Genomic DNA, 16,544 nt, shown 5'->3' with positions numbered 1-16,544 from the left:
ATTCTTGTACTTACGTCATTGTAGCGTGACGTTTGTAGAGCCTTCATACTCAAATAAGTGTTTAGACTTTTATTATTTATTATTTATTATTTTGTATTGATTAAAGAGGTTTTTTATATATATCTTATTTTGTTTTACTTTAGAGGGTCCGTGCTTTTTTTCTTTTTCTTTCTCTTATATTCAAATCGATCTCTTTCCCAAAAAGGAAAGCAATTTTATTTTTGCAAAAAAAAAAAAAAAAAACACTAGGAACAACGCAAATTCCAAGAGATTCAAATCACACGTGAAACGTTTACACACACACATGGACACACATTCGTATACATTAAGATTGTTACTGTAATTGTAACTGTAACTGTCATTGTCATTGTCGTTGTTCTTGTCATTATATTCATAGACCGACTTTTAGACTTTAGGCTTTGAGCTTTTGTATCTTGTATGTAGTATGTGTTGTGCTATTAAATATAATAATTAAGATACACTGTATACAATAATATTGTTTCGTATGTATCGGTGCGTAATTAAATTTTTATAGAAAATTTAAATTTAAATAATATATATATATATAATAAGGCTTGATATACTGTATAAAGAGAAAGTGTATGTGCAGTGTGTGTATGTGTGTGTATGTACAGTGGGGAGATCTAGCTAATCAATGTCATCGATTGAGGGATCCCCTTCAAGGTCACACACCACAACTTTGTTTTCAAATTTCGACTTGGTTATTTTTTTTGTGGATCCCATTTTTGTCCTTTTTTTTTTAATTACCCTTTTGTACCTTTCAATCACTTTTATTCCCAACCCGGAGTATGGAGATATGAACCTGAACGACGAAACAAAGCAGAAAAGAAACAAACCTTGTAAGTCAGTGAAGTCCCTGGAATCCCCCACCAAAAAGGAAAAAAAAAAAAAAAACTCATCAAAAGACGCCCATTAGGTGAACAATGTCGAGGTCAGCGAAGAAAATGTAATGCCCTTCCGGGAATGCCATGTGAACGATGTATCAAGATGGATTTAGAATGTGTTTACAAACACACCGAAAAGCCAGTCATACCAAAACTGGCTGTTTCGTCAGCTAAGAGAAACAAGGTTATTGAAAATACCCAACACATCCAAAGACAAGTATTGGGCATGGAGCAACAACTGAGGGCTCTCAAGGTCATCATTCAACTGGAAGCCGAAAAGGAAAAAGGCACGTGTGAGGAGGTCCAAGGAGCTTGCTACTGCCTTGACCCCTCTGATTGCCCTCATCTTCAACCCCGAGTTCCATCCACAGCACCTGTGGACTGGCAGGTTTCTCTGCATCGAGGCAAGAACGGAATCGTCTTTGAGACATCGATCAAGACCATGGCAGACGTGGCCACCTTATTCACCGAATCTCTCCGATACTTCTCTATTCCGTCCCTCCCAAATGGTCCAAAATTCCCTGCAGAGCATAAAATCCGTGTCACCCACAAGATGCTCCAAATAGAGCAACTATTCCGTGTAATGTTCCGTCAAAAAACGCCCGAACCTGCTTACCGTCCAATGGTTCCAATCGTCCACTCGGACTGGATACGCTCCGCCGCAAAACTCCATCTAATCGATGCCTACTTCTCGTGTGCAGGCATGATCAACCCTGTCTTTGTAAAGGCATACTACAGACCATACCTTGCCCGCAATCCACATGGAATGCTGGCCTCAGCGATGGCTGGGTTTGCTGGATATTCACAGTGCAGACACGTGCATCTCGAAGGATTCGCCTACCCACGGCAAGAGCTAGCAGAATCATTCCGCAAAGAAGGAAGAGAAGCACTAGAGGAAGTCTTGTTTGATAGCGAGCCAGAAATCGAGACAGCTGCCACTCTAATGCTCATCGGTCAATGTGCTCTCATAATGCTGAGGAACCAAGAAGCCCGAACTTGTATTGGAATGGCGTGGCGCATGGCGGCTGACCTCAAACCTCGGTATTTCCCACTTATTGGCCATCCAGATAACAACTTGTCTGCCAGAGCAGAAACTTGGCGTCGTCTGTTTTACACAGTCCGTTTTCTTGAGCAGAATATGCTGATGCTCTACGACGGTATCAACGACATATCTTGTCTAGCCATCCATACCACAATCGGGTACCCCACTCTTCTGCCGTGCGAAGAAAATGATCCAGAAGTAGTCAATGCTGTGAATGTATACCACCACACTGCCCGAATGGGAGATTGCCATATATCAACTCAACTTGATGCCGTGGGCTATAAATTATTTGCTGGTTACCTAGACAGTGTTTCATTTCACGCCGTCCAACGACTCGAGAGCACGCTCTTCTCATTTTGGTATTCACTTCCGCCTCATTTTCATTTATCAGAACAACCGATGGAATACTTGCAGCTGGACCGAATCCAGCAATGCCCAGACAACTACATTCTATATTTGAATCAGCTTTATTACATGTATTGGATGACATTTCAAGCCAAGCTTATGAAGGCACCATCTAGTGATGATCTCAAAGGGGCAAGTCTTGGCAACATGGATTCTCGCCGTGCGCTCGTAATAGTATCAATCTGCTGCGACGCAGTAGCAAAGATATTTCAGGTACTCTATTGTCGTTTACCATGTATGGTAGAGCTGCACTGGTTGCTGGTTGCAGGAGATGCTATGGGGCTTCTGAAGGATGCAGCCAACCGTAGCATACGCACAAGGGCCCAGTTGAATTTACAGACGACTCTCCGTATTCTCGGGAGTCGAATGCAGATCGTCCGAAAGAATACCCGAGTTAATATACCCATCCAAGACGTGCCTTCCTCTACAGGAAGGATTCCTTTGACTTCGTTTAATAACCAGAACAGTAGAAACCATGTTGGGCAATCAGATAATCTCGATAGTGCTTCGATGGAGTTCTGCCACTCTACTGGGTCGGTAGCAAGAAGTTCATCACTAGATGGCTTGAGTACAAGTTCTAGTATAAGTAGCTTAGCTGAATACGATGAACAAGATCAATTTCCTGAGATAGATACACCTGGCATTGTTCGACAGCCTTCTCCTTACTTTGGCGAAGTCAACAAAACACTTGAATTGCATTATGCTAGTTTTGGATACCCAGGTGCTCGCGATGCACCTCATCATAATCTACATTAACAGTAACATCAACAGCAGTAGCAACAGCAATAGTAACAAAACTCTTAGTTTTCTTTCCCCTCTTCTTTCCTTTTACTACTTCTTTGTGCTTTGTACATACTCATTATCTTGCTAATTCTTCAACTTGCCCCATTAAACATCCTTCTTTCTTTCTTTTTCTTCTTCTTAATAAGCATACATATATAAAATTGTCATACTTATTTATGTCTAATGTTTTGTATATTTTCGATGAATATATATGTATGTATGTGTATGTGTGTATCAGAATGCTTTTATGAAATGGCATGCACCATTTGAATGGGTCAAGAAAAGAGGATGAAAAAAGTAAATAAGATATCAAACAAGCCAGATATTTTCTGGCTTTCTTGCTTTCTTTAGTGTCTATAACCAACCAGGTAGCCAAGAATATTAGATAGGCTGACAATCCCAACCAGCTTATTTTCATGGTCAACCACAATTAGTCTATATACACGCTGTTTGCGAATAATCCTGAATATGGAATCAAGTGTGTTGTTGAGAGTACAAGTGTGAACTCCTGGATAATCCTTTTTTTTTAAAGGACAAAATAAATACTTTTGTCAGCCATCTTTTATACTACGAGATCCAGAAATATATCCCATTTATATATTCATTTATATATTTATTACCTTTGGTCTGGCTTCCATGGCCTCCCCAACAGGAATATCAAGCTCGTTATATCTTCCCGTCCGTGCTATACTCTATAAAAAAGTATAAACATATGAGAAGAAAAATGAAAGAGGTTGATTTTATTGTCCACACACACACACACACGCACATATATATATATATATAGCTTACCATTACATCGACTGTCTCATATACATTCAAAACTACATTGTTCTCATCAACAATCGGTACTGCGCTCACATTCTTATCCACAAACATATTGATAACTTGGATAACAGGTGTTGACAATGATGCTGTGGCTATATCTTCGTAGGTACCGACTTTCAATTCTGACAAGGGTTGTCTCAATGCTTGTGCATCTTTAAACTTTTGAATTTACATATTAAGCAAAGAAAGGAATAATAATAATAATAATAATAATAATAATAAACATACATTTAATTAATATTCATTTCTTACCCTCCACCAACCTCACATTTCTCCTCTTCTTCTTTTGGTGTTCGCACAATTTATATATATATATATTACTTACATTCATGGCAATAAATTTGAGAATTCGATACTGTGTCAACACGCTCACAATCATTTCAGTATTCGTATTTGGTTCTCGGTCTAACAAAGGTACCCGGTGCACTCGACTCTCAGCCAAAAGCCGACAAGCGTCATACAAAGTCAACATTGGATCCATAGATACCAGCTGGGATGTAGGTGCGTTAACTTGCTTTTCAACGTCCCTTAAATGGGCAATTTCGAATTGTTCGATATCTTTCAGTGCCTCTTCGACCGAATTGTGATTGTAGTAGTACTGGATTAGGTTTATGAAATCTGAAACAGCCAGCATACCCGCGAATCTCTGGGTTTTGCTTTCCCACAACGGAGCCGAGACAATACCTTTATAATGATAATTATTGTTATTGTTATTATTAACATCATTTTCAGAGGAATAATAAAAGAATTTCAAGTGTGCATGTATGTGTACTAGCACAGAATATATATATATATATATATATAAGCCGAGGAAGAAAAGATAAAGATACAAGTTTAAGATATAGTTGAGTTTCCAAGAAGCAAAAGAGAAAGAGTGAAAAGAAAGAAGAAGTAGTGTTTGGGTACCATTCTGGACAAGAGCAAAAAGTGCTTTTTGGACTGGCATACGAGTATCAAATACAATAAGACGGTAGCTGACAGGTAAAACATCGTAAGCAGTGTGCTCTTTTAGAAATGAACGCATGAGAGCCTGGATTTCATTTGTGGCATTTGCATCAGAGTTTTTGGCAAATGAAACATGAGGAGAGGAATTCATTGAGAAGGACATTCTTGGAATGATACAGTAAAGGTAGTATATATATATATATATTTGTGTGGATGTATATATATATATATGTAAATGTATAATTGTAGCAAGTGAATTGCCCGCTTGAGTTTTCTCTTTCGTTTCTCTTTCTTTTTAGGATTTTAATAGTGCGGCCGACTCATGTTATGCGCGGCTCTTTAAAAAAATCATACAAAAAATGAAGAGAAGAGTTTAACTGGTCATTGGTGATGTTGGGTTGCAAGTCTTTTTTTTAAAAAAAAAAATAACGTTCTTAATTAGACACACAAGCTTTGATGTAATTTAGTGTGTTAATCAAATCAAATGCTCCATTGTGTGCACAAAATGAATTGCTCTGCTACTAATATGATTATAATTTGAATGGCATGTGAAATTATTGACGAGAGATGAACGAAGTTAAGAAGTAATACGAGCCTGATAATAGTGAAGTATTATCTCAACTATGAAAAAAAAGTAAGGCTCACACACTAGATTTTCAAGTCCAAGAGAATAGGCATACCCGAATAGTACTGTCACTGGTGCTGAGAAAGTGGAACAGAGAAGGAAAGAAAATGGCTGGAAATGGACGCAGTAGTGATAGCTCTTTATCAGCTGTTTTTTTTTGCCAAAGGTTGTGCAGGTTATGAGGCATTGACTATTTCTCTCTCTTTTTTTTTTCAGTTGGTATTAGAATAAGTGTAATTAGAAGAGAAATAAGGGTCAGAAAGAAGAACAAGAAAAAAACCGACGTATGAATCCTGTGAGAGTCATTATGGGAGAACGGCCATCCATTCGGACTAGGGCCACGAGAGGATTGGAAAGAGAGAGAGATAGTCGACAACCGCTCAAGAAGTATAATCTGAAGAAGATAGCATAAACTAGGCGAACGATAATTATAAAGTAATATAGAAGTAACTCAATATACTGCCGGAAAAATATGGATGTGGTTTCAGACATGTCAGAAGGCTTGTGACAAACGTTGACAGGTAGTCCGTGATTGTTATGGTTTCTTTCCGGTAATAAATCGCAAATTCGTGATGAAGATATTTCATTTTAAGATCCAATATGGGCATGTCAAGGAGTGGGGAAAGAATATTAATGAAATCATAACCGTGAATGTTGATAATGCTGACAGCTATAAGAAACAAAGAGTCCGGACAGGGAAGATGTCAACCATGTTTCCGAAATTTGCATGGACATTGATCATATTACTGTAGAGAAGAAGAAAGGGCACAAGAAGGAAGTAAGGTATAAACCACTTGAAATTAATAAATAGCTGTGTATAGAAAAAAGAGAGAAAGAGACATATTTATAAAGACCCCAAGGGAATTAAAGTTATAACGAACAAGATAACAAAGTTCCTTATACATATGTTCTTAATCTAGAAACAGATCAACATATTTGGTACATGGATAAATCAAAGGGGAGATAAGCAAGCTAAAGTCCAGCTATAAATCTGCTTGACATAAAGATAGATTGGAAAAGAGCTTGTGAGAGGACTGAGGCAGAAACAAATCATACCTAAGCTTGAAGTTCAATAAATTATCAGGGCTAATTTTTTTTAACACAGATGAGTTGATGAATAAATTATTACTTAACTACTTCTAGAAGGTTATGTCTATATTCCACAGATATTCCATTTGTGAATTTCAATAATTTCGATCAGCACAAGCCTTTTGAATGTGTCGCATCTTGGAAATATCGACCAATAAACTCACAGAAAATTCCATAAAAAATTAATAACGAGTAATTAAAAAAGAAAAATAAAAATCGTTTAGTTCCACCAAAATATGGTTTACAACTGCGGAGTCAAAGAAGTAAGAAGATATGTGGAATGGCTAGTAATTTCTGTTACTGTTAGTTCCCGTAAATTCATTATATAGTCAATATAAATATAAGCATCAATATAAATATTTTTATTTGAGGCGACGAGGGTAGGGGGGGGGGGGGGGGGAATATTTGTAAAAATAAATAAAGGAATAAAGGTCTAATATGTGTATCTGTTTTGATTTTGATTTTGATTCTGATTCTAAAGCCTCTAGAAATTAGCAATAGTCTATACATGTAAATATCTATACTTATTTACGCATTAAACGGTAGACGTGAACACCAGTGTTTTCAAGGATTTCAGCATAAGCTAGCAAGCTATCAATGTTATGGGATCTACTCGAAATTCCGGTTTCTGTGGTCTTTTCCCATTCGGCCTGTAGATCTTCTGGCACAGGGGTCCCATACTCGCTCACACGAAAGTGCTTACTGCACATTGAAAAGAACATGTCTTCTTCTTTTTGGGTGAATCCTCGGCGCTTGTATCCCAAATAAACGATGGTTTTTTTAGGTGTGCTGATATCACACAATGTCTTTATCAGAAGAGGGAAATCACTTTCATTGTACAGAACATCAGATGCAAGAACAATATCCACTATATTGTTGTCTTTGGCGGATCGGGCATTCGTAGCTGATCCCCACAATAAAGGTTTAATTCTGACCTGCTTTATAGCGTGCATATGGTTAAGTTGTTCATTCTCTCGGATGATCGATGTTGCTTCGGGTATATCTGTGAGTGTGATTGTCGGGGCATTCATGCCTTGACTTTGGTACAAATGAGAAATAAATAAACCAAGGAATCCAGTGCTAGAAGAAATACCTAGTTTAGTAACAGAAAGAAAAACACCGAAACAAAGAAAACCAATATACATATATATATATAATCCTAAGTAGACTCACCCTGCGCTCAAGTCTATGATACGTCTACCCGCAAGGCCCTGAGGATTGTTGATAAACCAAGTACTAAACATATTGGAAAGGACAATAGCAGAGTCCCACAGTTTTCCAGGCGTACCACATCCCCATCTCTCCTTGAGCAGAAAGTAGCGGGTTATCCCATCGCCAGGATAAGCCAATGCACGGTGATTTTGATTTGTCTGAAATTCTTCGGGACCCCAGGGAATAATACTTTCGTAAGCACTTGAATCAACTGGCTTGTTAGTAATAGAAATAGGTCCAATAGCCAATGGGAGGACATCCAGGTTCTGACTATTGTGATTCTGGACAGAAAGTGACAAGGAACTTGCTAAGGGACGGATATATAAATAAAAAGGCTTTTTTGGCAAAGAATCTATTGATCCAGATCGTATTCTATACTCTAAGCCTCCAAGAGCGCTATTCTGGAACCCTGGCCACGGTGCTTCCTTCATGTCGCTCCACTCGCTCCAGGTTAAACCTCGTGTATCGATTTGAATCGACATGTCAGTAATCCATTCTTTCCTCGGACATTGCACTAGAGCAGACACTTCTAGATTAAGGTTGTTCATACTAGCAATGTTGGAGTCCAGAGAAAGACCCATCTCAGTTACGGTGTGGAGATGAACTTTTTGCCAAGTATCTGGCAGAATCGTGCTTGCAACATTGCGTTCCAATATCAGTCTATGTAATGTTGTGCTCTTTGAGAGTGAGCGGTAGATTGTTTTTTCAAAGTCAAGGTTGTCGGCTTCGATGATTATTGATTCGTGATTTTTAACAAGGTTATTCCAAAAAGCCCCATTCGCACAAGAAGCAATCTTTGCAGGACTGAGAGGTTGGAATGAAAGCATGTTCTAAGCGTTGGGTTTTTGCGGAGATAAAATATCAAGTTATAAGTGTTTGAGATGGTACTATTCTCTTGACTTAAATATAATTATCAGCAGAAGCCCCTAAAATACAAAATATTGTGTAAATGGAATATGAAACGACAGTAAAGAAAAAATCCTTACGCTGTTTGTTGACAAAGAATAGAGAATATGGCGAATTTAATATTGATTTTTAATAATAATAATAATAATGAAATGAAAATCTGTAAATTCAAGGCCTATTTATATATTCATTGTTCAAACGAACACAATTATTATTTTTAGTAATCTTATCTTAAGAGTGACGAACACATACGTCTACAATGACAACATTGAAAGCACAATAATATTAAGAGTAGTTCATATAGAAGAAATACTTTCTTTATGTATATTTCATAATATGTGTATGAAAGTTTATCAATTAAAACAATCATACACATATGTAGATAGAAATAATCAGGTTAATCAAAATTATTGTATAATGCGAAATCATCAAAAAAAATTTGCTTTTTAAAAATTCTGGATAAATGAAGTTTTCGATAGCTATCCTAATCAGTAGTGCATATGTGCCCAATAGATAGAGAAAAGAATATAATGCATCTTAACATTAAATAGAGACACTGATTCTTTTGGTACTCTCTAGTAAATAGGATTTATTGAAATATTATAATGAGCATATTCTATATTCGTTAATAGCAGTAATGTGTACCATAGTTAGAATATAAAATTTACGAAAATATTCTGATAATAAATTTACCAATGAGCCTGTTGAGCAATATCTCACATGTTTTCGTTGACATAATCGCAACATCCATTGGATAATTGCACTGGCTTTTGATCCTTAGCCTTTCCTATATACATTGTCTTAATTGTTGCCAATTTAAAATCCATGTCCAAAAAAAAAACAACAAAGAAGCTAGCGAGTATCCTTGATTCCAATCTTTATATATATTGCAATGACAGCTATTAATCTAGTTTGTAAGCATACCTTTCTTAGGTAGTATATATATAATAATAATAATAATACTTTTGACTAAGTGTTTGAAAGTAAAGTAAGTGATATATTCTAAAATATTTTATATATACAATGAGATACATAAGTATTATATCAATCTACAATATCCAAATAATTGAACCTAAAATTATACTTTTGGATGTCAAAGTTCTTTTTTTTTTAAAAAAAAAAAATTAAATAAAACACATTTCATCCAATAATCTTCGCATTAACCCACAATTATTATATAAAAAATTAAGTACCTAAAATTGTTGAAATCTTTTATTATAATCAGCAAGAGTGATATATAATATATGAATATCCTTACTAAAAATTCTCTCAATTATCTTCATTCCCTTATAAATGCATTACTGTATTTCAACTTAATCTGAAAGTAACATTAAAATTAATGCTAGGATTTAAAGAAAAATCCGAGTTTTAGACAAAGTGCTATCAGTTTTTTTTTACAAAAAATAATTTAATTAGGAGTTTTAATTTCCAAGTTTTTACTTTTTAATATCTTAGTAAATTGATTACCCACAATAGAAGTCTCATTGATATACATCTTAGTGGTCATGGAATTCTTTATTAGAAAGGGTATTTGTATCAATTTGGGCCAACAAAATCTTGAAAACGAGTCGTTTCAGACCAAATTGTTATAGCACAAAAAGGATATGACATATTTTTATAATACAAATTATATTAAAGTAGAAAACCGGATATACAACATCCAAAAAAAAAAGTCAACAGCAAAACGGGAATTTAAAAATATAAACTCTGATGTTTAAAATATTTAAGTTACGAAAAAACAAAGTCGAAAAACGTAGTAATGGATACATCGTTACAAGTCGATACCTTTTCTACTGTGGGAGCGCTATTTATTCAAGAAAGTCAAATATTATTGTTTACATATATTGTAACATATATCACATGTAATTCAAATTACTGCTGCCAATGGTTGGCTTTCATTGTATAAGTATATAGTATACGTGTGCCTGGTGTGTATACCACAAATATAATCAATTTAAATAAGTATAGCTCTCTAAACTCCAAATTACTGAAGAGGGTTCTACTCTTGGGTACTTTATTATACTCAAAGTACTTGAGCATATTTTACAAAAAGATATTTTACCCAAGAATATTAAGAGAGCTAAGCAGGTTTTTTTTCGCTATTAACTATTATTGCATGATAATAAAAGCATTGCTAAATCAAATTGTCAGACATCAAAAACTGGTGATACCCCCTAGTAAACAGTATCACCAGATAATATTATAATCATTGTATACTATAGTAGAAAAGGGGTGAATCTCAATATATGGAGCACTACAGGAAGAAATCTGTCAATTTTTTCCAAAAAAAAAGCAGATTTTTTACCTTGCAATGTGTTCTTTATCAAGGTACTTTCACTCGTAAGTCTCACATTCTCGATAAATATTTAGACATTTTTATTCAAATAACATTTAAATATGATTTATTAACTAAACTGTTGTCTTTAATAACAGTAATGGTTTTCTTGGGGGTAAACAATCAAAATAAACTCTGGCCGATTATCTGGATTTAGACATTTTAATACATCAAATCAACAGCCCCTATATTCAAAAGTGCTATGCGAAATTATGCAAGAAACGTTCTGAGTTGGTCTACCCTGAATTACACTACGGGAAATGAGTGACGATTCAGATTGCGATTTTGAAATATACTCATAATGTTTTTCAAAATTGCCACCGGAATTTCCACTTTTTCTCCCATAGTGTTAGTTATACTTCTACCAAATTATAAATTTATTGAGGCCAAGGTATTAATTTATAATTCTATAGCGCAGAAGACGTACGTTCATCGACCCTGTGAGGATGTGTAGCCCTTGAAGTTACGACAAAATAAACATGTACACGAGCAATGCAAAGCTACGCCCCCAAAAAAAATAAATGTTAAAGCATGGTGTATATATAAATATACAGTAGGCTTATACGAAGTCATTATTATTTTGAATCGATTTTTGCAGAAGATTCACTTATAATATATATATATATATATATATATATATATTTATAAGTAAAATATTCTTTTTGCTTTATTTAAAACTCTTTTATTATTAATATTGGAAAATATGGAAAAAATATCAAAGTGTATATTTGAGTCAGAATATGCTTTTACAGTTTCTAAAGCTATTGTAGCGTCTGTGGCAATAAAGCTGGCTTACATCTTATACTCTGTTTTTTGTAAAAGCCAAAATGATACAGACAGTTGGAATCGTGAAGGATTCAAAGAAATACCTTCTCCTCCTGAGAAATACCCATACTTTGGTAAATATTACTTACAAAACAGATTTATCCGTGTAAATAGATACTAAAGCAATTAATACATGGCTCTTAAACACAAAAGGGCATATACTTTCTCTAGGAAACATGCCTAGCCTCCAGGTTGAGAAATGGCACAAAGAGCACGGTAAGTCAAATTGTACTCTATGTTCTCTAAAAGAAAACAAATAACAACTCTTGAAATCAGGTCCAATTATACATCTTAATATGGGAACCGCACATTGGGTTTTTATAAATAATCCACAGATTGCTCATGAAGTGCTTGTGAAAAAAGGGGCTGTCACATCTGAGAGGCACAACCATAAATTTGCATACAATATGTACAGTAAGAATGGCAGGTAAGTTGCAGTAGATATTTTGTAATGCAAATCTTATTTTAAATGTATTAGTGGCATTGTATTCAACAGAACTGGGAAGAAGTGGAAGAATTCCCGAAATATCGGTGAGTCTATAAAAGAAGATATATATATTGGAACTTTGGCAGTTCTTATTGATTCGAAAAACAACAACAACAACTACAACAAAACAAAGCCAACTCGATCCTTTCTCCACAGAATATAAATCGAATTACAGGTGGCCTCGAACAATCTATTGATTCTAGCCTTGAAACTTTAAAAGAAGAATCACAAAAGAACGAGCCGGTCTGCCTATTGCCCTACCTAGAATTAATTACTTACGGCGTTATAATCAAAGCAGTTTTTGGAAAGGATGTGGCATCTATTGACGACCCTCTTCTTAAGAAGTTCATTTACATTTCACGGGGTGTAATGGAGCATTCTGGACCCAAAGGAAATATTGCATCGGTTTTGCCTGGATTTTCCTGGATCTCTCGATTAACAAGTGTGGAAAAAGATATGCATGCAGTTGTTAACATTAGGGACGTCTCTGTTAAAGAGCTGCTAAATGACGCAGTTTCTGGAGAAACAGACTGCCTGGTCAAACATGCATTCTCCGTCAAGAAAGAGAATAATCTGAGCGATACAGATATAATTGTATTAGCATGCAAGTCTCGATAAACTTATATTAAAATACACTTTAATTGATTTTAATTAATTTTTTTTTATAATATTCATTAATATTTAGCTGATCTTATTGTCGGTGCCGGTGATACTACAGCTTCACTATTATTGTGGCTATTTGCTATACTGGCAGAATATCAAGATGTTCAGAAGATAATATGCGCAGAGATTGATACATTTATGATGAAACATGGTCGGATACCTTCCTTCTCAGATAGATTGGATCTTCCATACACTGAAGCTGCTCTTCTAGAGAGTGCCCGCTTTAGATGTGTTAGCAACTTTGGTGTCCCTCACTGTGTAACAGAAGATGGCAAGTGATTCTTACATATTTTTCGTAAGTGAAGTCTAACAATAAGTTAAGTACAGTCCAAATAGATGAGTACTGTATTCCCAAGAACACGCTTGTTGTGATTAGTATGTACGCTATGCACATGAACCCAGATGTTTATGAAAATCCGCACAAGTTCATGCCCGAACGGTTCTTTGGACGTACAAACAGTTGGAATACGTCTTCTAATGGCAGCATCAAAGATCGCGATATTTATATGTTTGGATGGGGAAGGTGGGTTTATACTAATGTATACACCGTATAATATTCATTAAGACTGTATTATGTCCCTTTCTGCCTTCTTTAATTTAGACGCATCTGTCCGGGTATTCATTTGGTAAAAGCAAAACAAAAAAAAATGAATATATATATATATATATATACATAAATAGACTGAATTGGACTTAATTTGTAACATAAAAGTAAAGGAAAAAGAATATTGACATGTTTTATAATGTAGACTGAAATAGAAGTGTTTACTGTATGCATACGCTTTCTCGCAAGATGCAGTATAGAGCCACCGATCGGAAAAGATGGGAAACCAGAAACAATAGATCTGCATGAGCTTTTGGGCGGAGGAATAACCTTTACTCCTAAAGAGTACAAAGTGATGTTTATCCCTAGAAATGATTCCTTACCAATATAAGTCTCCTATTCACCAAAATACGTATCAACTCCATATATCAGCTCAATGTTGATTATAAAGCTATTTTTAACCTAACTATCGATTCATAGATAAGTATTTCAGATTAATATTATGCTGTGCTTTTTATTCAAATGTATCACAAATTGGGGTTCCTTTTTTTTCAGAGTTGGTTTGTTTGAATACACTATATTTATGAAATACACCAGCCATTCAAGCGATATACACAGCTAAGCAAATGTTGATCAAAACAATAAGAAATACTTGAAAATATCCTGCTGTGATAGAGTACATTGCGTGACCTAATAAGCTTAAAGATGTGTCTCACAATAAGAAAGGCTGCTTTTATATACTTGAAATTTACATGTTGCATAATACTCATATCTCAGCTTTCATTGTTTCAGTTTTTTTTTAAAAAAAATAGAGAATTGCTTGTATTTACCTGATGAAGACCTTTTTATATTAAAAATAGAGACTTTAAAGCGAGAACAATTACTGATTTTATGTAATAAAAGTAGAAGGCTTATATTAATAATCTTGAGACAAGTTGGCTGAAATGTTTGAATTTTATACTATTTATTTCTTTAAAAAAAACCTGAGGCTGAGTGGGTAAAATAATCGAACTCCTTTAGTATCTACTACTTTATTTAGAATGCTGATTTTCATTATTAAATAATATCTATGGCAAGGGTGTCTTTTGTCTTGGCACTTCCGCAAGCCTTTTTCTTATCAACATCTTGGCAATAAATAAGAATATAGGAGCAAAATATTGATTTAAAGTAGAAAGGGTCGATAGCTCAAACTGGTATTCTTTGAACCTGGGAACATAAAACAACAATCAAGATGTTGATATAGAAGATTACCCGGTATTTCTTTTTTCTGGTAAAATTTAAGTATATCTTTACCGGGGTTGTGCCAATTAGTCTATAAAGTATATAGAGAAGTTCGGTAAAATGAGGCAGTCCTTGAGTAGAGATATAAAGTGCCTGGAAACTTTCTTCTATATACATATACATATATAAAGGAATAGAAGAAAAAAAAAACGAGCTAAAGCAAAAAGGACTTGGCGCGCTCCATGTGACGGTTTACCGAGAATAGAAAAAGGCATGTATCCGCTTGGCACACTTAAACTCTTCTTTGTTCTTTCTTAATGCCATCCGCAACATTACCTAGCGCGCAAGACAAAAATGTCGTCCGCAAAGCAATTCCAACTTCTGTAAGCCTTCGTCTTCACCTTACCGAATGCTACTTGCTGGACTTACACTAACATTTGATTCTATAGAAAATTTTGATGGCAGCAGTTGCTCGTCTGTACATTGCTAGCCCAGACCCAAATAAATGGACATACACTGGTCTTTGGGGAGCAGCAACATTCTGTAAAGACCAAAAGAGGAATAACTCTTATTTCATTCGTCTAATTGATGTAGAGGTAAATGGTCATCTCATAAAGATGTGTTGAGTTTTAAACAAGCTTTATAGAATAATACTGGAGTTCGATGGGAGCAAGAGCTCTATGAAGACTTTGATTACGTCAAGGATAGACCATTCTTCCATACATTCGAAACCGACGTAAGTAATTACATTTGCATTGGCAGGTTTATATGAACTTTTTTTCGGATGAGCTAATATTTTTCACGCAGGATTGTCTCGCTGGCCTGGAATTTGTGGATGAGGATGAAGCCGAGACATTTTACAAGAAATTAGTAAATCGTAATACAGTCAAACTCAAAGGTATAATATAGAGTTATATCATTGAATACCCACATGCTTACAGTGACATATAGATGATACGCATTCAAAAGCTGCTCTATTTGGAAAGACGCAAAAGAAAACCAAAGTAGACAAGAACCAAATAGGCATGCCTGCAGACTTTCGGTAAGAAAATAATGTGATACTCGTTATAGAATAAGTGGGATGTTGACTGTATTTACAAATGCATATATATATATCTTTGTGTGTGTGGATTTGTGAATATTTAGACATGTGGGACATATTGGATATACACCAGGAAAAGGTTTCCGGGTACAGAACAACGATCCAGAGAAAAGTGCTATATTTGACCAGCTAAAAGAACTCGGAATCACACCAGAAGAAATCGCTCAAAACGAGGACTTCATCCAAGGGTTTCTACAGCAGCATGATTCTACAGCATCCTCTTCAACCCCTCCTCCACCTCCACCGCCAAACCAAAATTCACTAGGATCAAAACCACCCTCGCCACCCTCCACACGTAAATCAGCTCCTCCACCCCCACCTCCTCCAAGTAGTAAGTATCTATAATATGTATGGTGTAATGTATAAATACTCATGTCGATATCATAGGTCGTAGACAGCCACCTCCACCACCACCCCCGAGAAGATCCAATGGTACTACCCCACCACCCCCACCGCCAGTTAGAAGCCACGTCCCACCACCACCAGTATTACCATCACGTACAGCACCAATGACAGCACCACCACCACCACCACCACCACCACCAACTCTTCCAAATCGTGGCGGACGACAAGTTCCAGTACCACCACCAATGGCTCCTCCTCCTCCTCCAATGATGGCACCACCAC

At 35.7% G+C, this 16,544-nt stretch overlaps 6 protein-coding genes across 6 annotated transcripts; 4 read left to right on the top strand and 2 right to left on the bottom strand.

The window, feature by feature from the left end:
- Positions 1-767: 767 nt before the first annotated feature.
- On the top strand, positions 768-3,263 carry PHYBLDRAFT_180941 (Zn(2)-C6 fungal-specific transcription factor). Its single transcript, XM_018438387.1, has 2 exons — positions 768-860; positions 938-3,263. The coding sequence occupies exons 1-2, from the start codon at positions 818-820 to the stop codon at positions 3,106-3,108; spliced, it is 2,214 nt and encodes a 737-aa protein (XP_018292782.1). The 5' UTR covers positions 768-817; the 3' UTR covers positions 3,109-3,263.
- A 48-nt stretch (positions 3,264-3,311) lies between these two features.
- On the bottom strand, positions 3,312-4,987 carry PHYBLDRAFT_132891 (hypothetical protein; the record flags this gene model as incomplete). Its single annotated transcript, XM_018429529.1, has 5 exons — positions 3,312-3,653; positions 3,756-3,827; positions 3,928-4,122; positions 4,289-4,647; positions 4,870-4,987. The coding sequence occupies 5 exons, from the start codon at positions 4,985-4,987 to the stop codon at positions 3,483-3,485; spliced, it is 915 nt and encodes a 304-aa protein (XP_018292781.1). The 3' UTR covers positions 3,312-3,482.
- A 2,159-nt stretch (positions 4,988-7,146) lies between these two features.
- PHYBLDRAFT_61208 (hypothetical protein) lies at positions 7,147-8,661 on the bottom strand (the record flags this gene model as incomplete). Its single annotated transcript, XM_018440771.1, has 2 exons — positions 7,147-7,702; positions 7,796-8,661. 2 exons carry the CDS (start codon positions 8,659-8,661, stop codon positions 7,147-7,149), a joined length of 1,422 nt encoding a protein of 473 aa, XP_018292780.1.
- Positions 8,662-11,778: 3,117 nt separating this feature from the next.
- On the top strand, positions 11,779-13,005 carry PHYBLDRAFT_167087 (CYP5206 protein; the record flags this gene model as incomplete). The annotated part of the gene is made up of 5 exons (XM_018435563.1): positions 11,779-11,974; positions 12,015-12,116; positions 12,177-12,327; positions 12,379-12,431; positions 12,521-13,005. 5 exons carry the CDS (start codon positions 11,779-11,781, stop codon positions 13,003-13,005), a joined length of 987 nt encoding a protein of 328 aa, XP_018292779.1.
- A 60-nt stretch (positions 13,006-13,065) lies between these two features.
- PHYBLDRAFT_111355 (CYP5206 protein) lies at positions 13,066-13,604 on the top strand (the record flags this gene model as incomplete). Its single annotated transcript, XM_018428210.1, has 2 exons — positions 13,066-13,325; positions 13,373-13,604. Coding segments are annotated over 2 exons (492 nt in total), but the record flags the coding sequence as incomplete, so codon positions are not given.
- Positions 13,605-15,155: 1,551 nt separating this feature from the next.
- Positions 15,156-16,162, top strand: PHYBLDRAFT_124118 (hypothetical protein; the record flags this gene model as incomplete). The annotated part of the gene is made up of 6 exons (XM_018428973.1): positions 15,156-15,198; positions 15,265-15,411; positions 15,462-15,551; positions 15,623-15,713; positions 15,767-15,857; positions 15,962-16,162. Coding segments are annotated over exons 2-6 (609 nt in total), but the record flags the coding sequence as incomplete, so codon positions are not given.
- Positions 16,163-16,544: the final 382 nt, after the last annotated feature.

This window comes from Phycomyces blakesleeanus (assembly GCF_001638985.1).
Source record: "Phycomyces blakesleeanus NRRL 1555(-) unplaced genomic scaffold PHYBLscaffold_8, whole genome shotgun sequence".
NCBI lineage: Eukaryota > Fungi > Mucoromycota > Mucoromycetes > Mucorales > Phycomycetaceae > Phycomyces > Phycomyces blakesleeanus.
The sequence above is the reverse complement of the archived record's forward strand: the minus strand, read 5'-3'. Positions and strand labels throughout refer to the sequence as shown.

What these genes read in the sequence shown, in the direction of transcription:
- PHYBLDRAFT_180941 (XM_018438387.1), top strand. Translation starts at nt 818, where the DNA reads ATGAACCTGAACGACGAAACAAAGCAGAAAAGAAACAAACCTT. An exon ending in GCAGAAAAGAAACAAACCTT is followed by an intron (nt 861 to 937) that starts GTAAGTCAGTGA and finishes GACGCCCATTAG; the next exon opens with GTGAACAATGTCGAGGTCAG.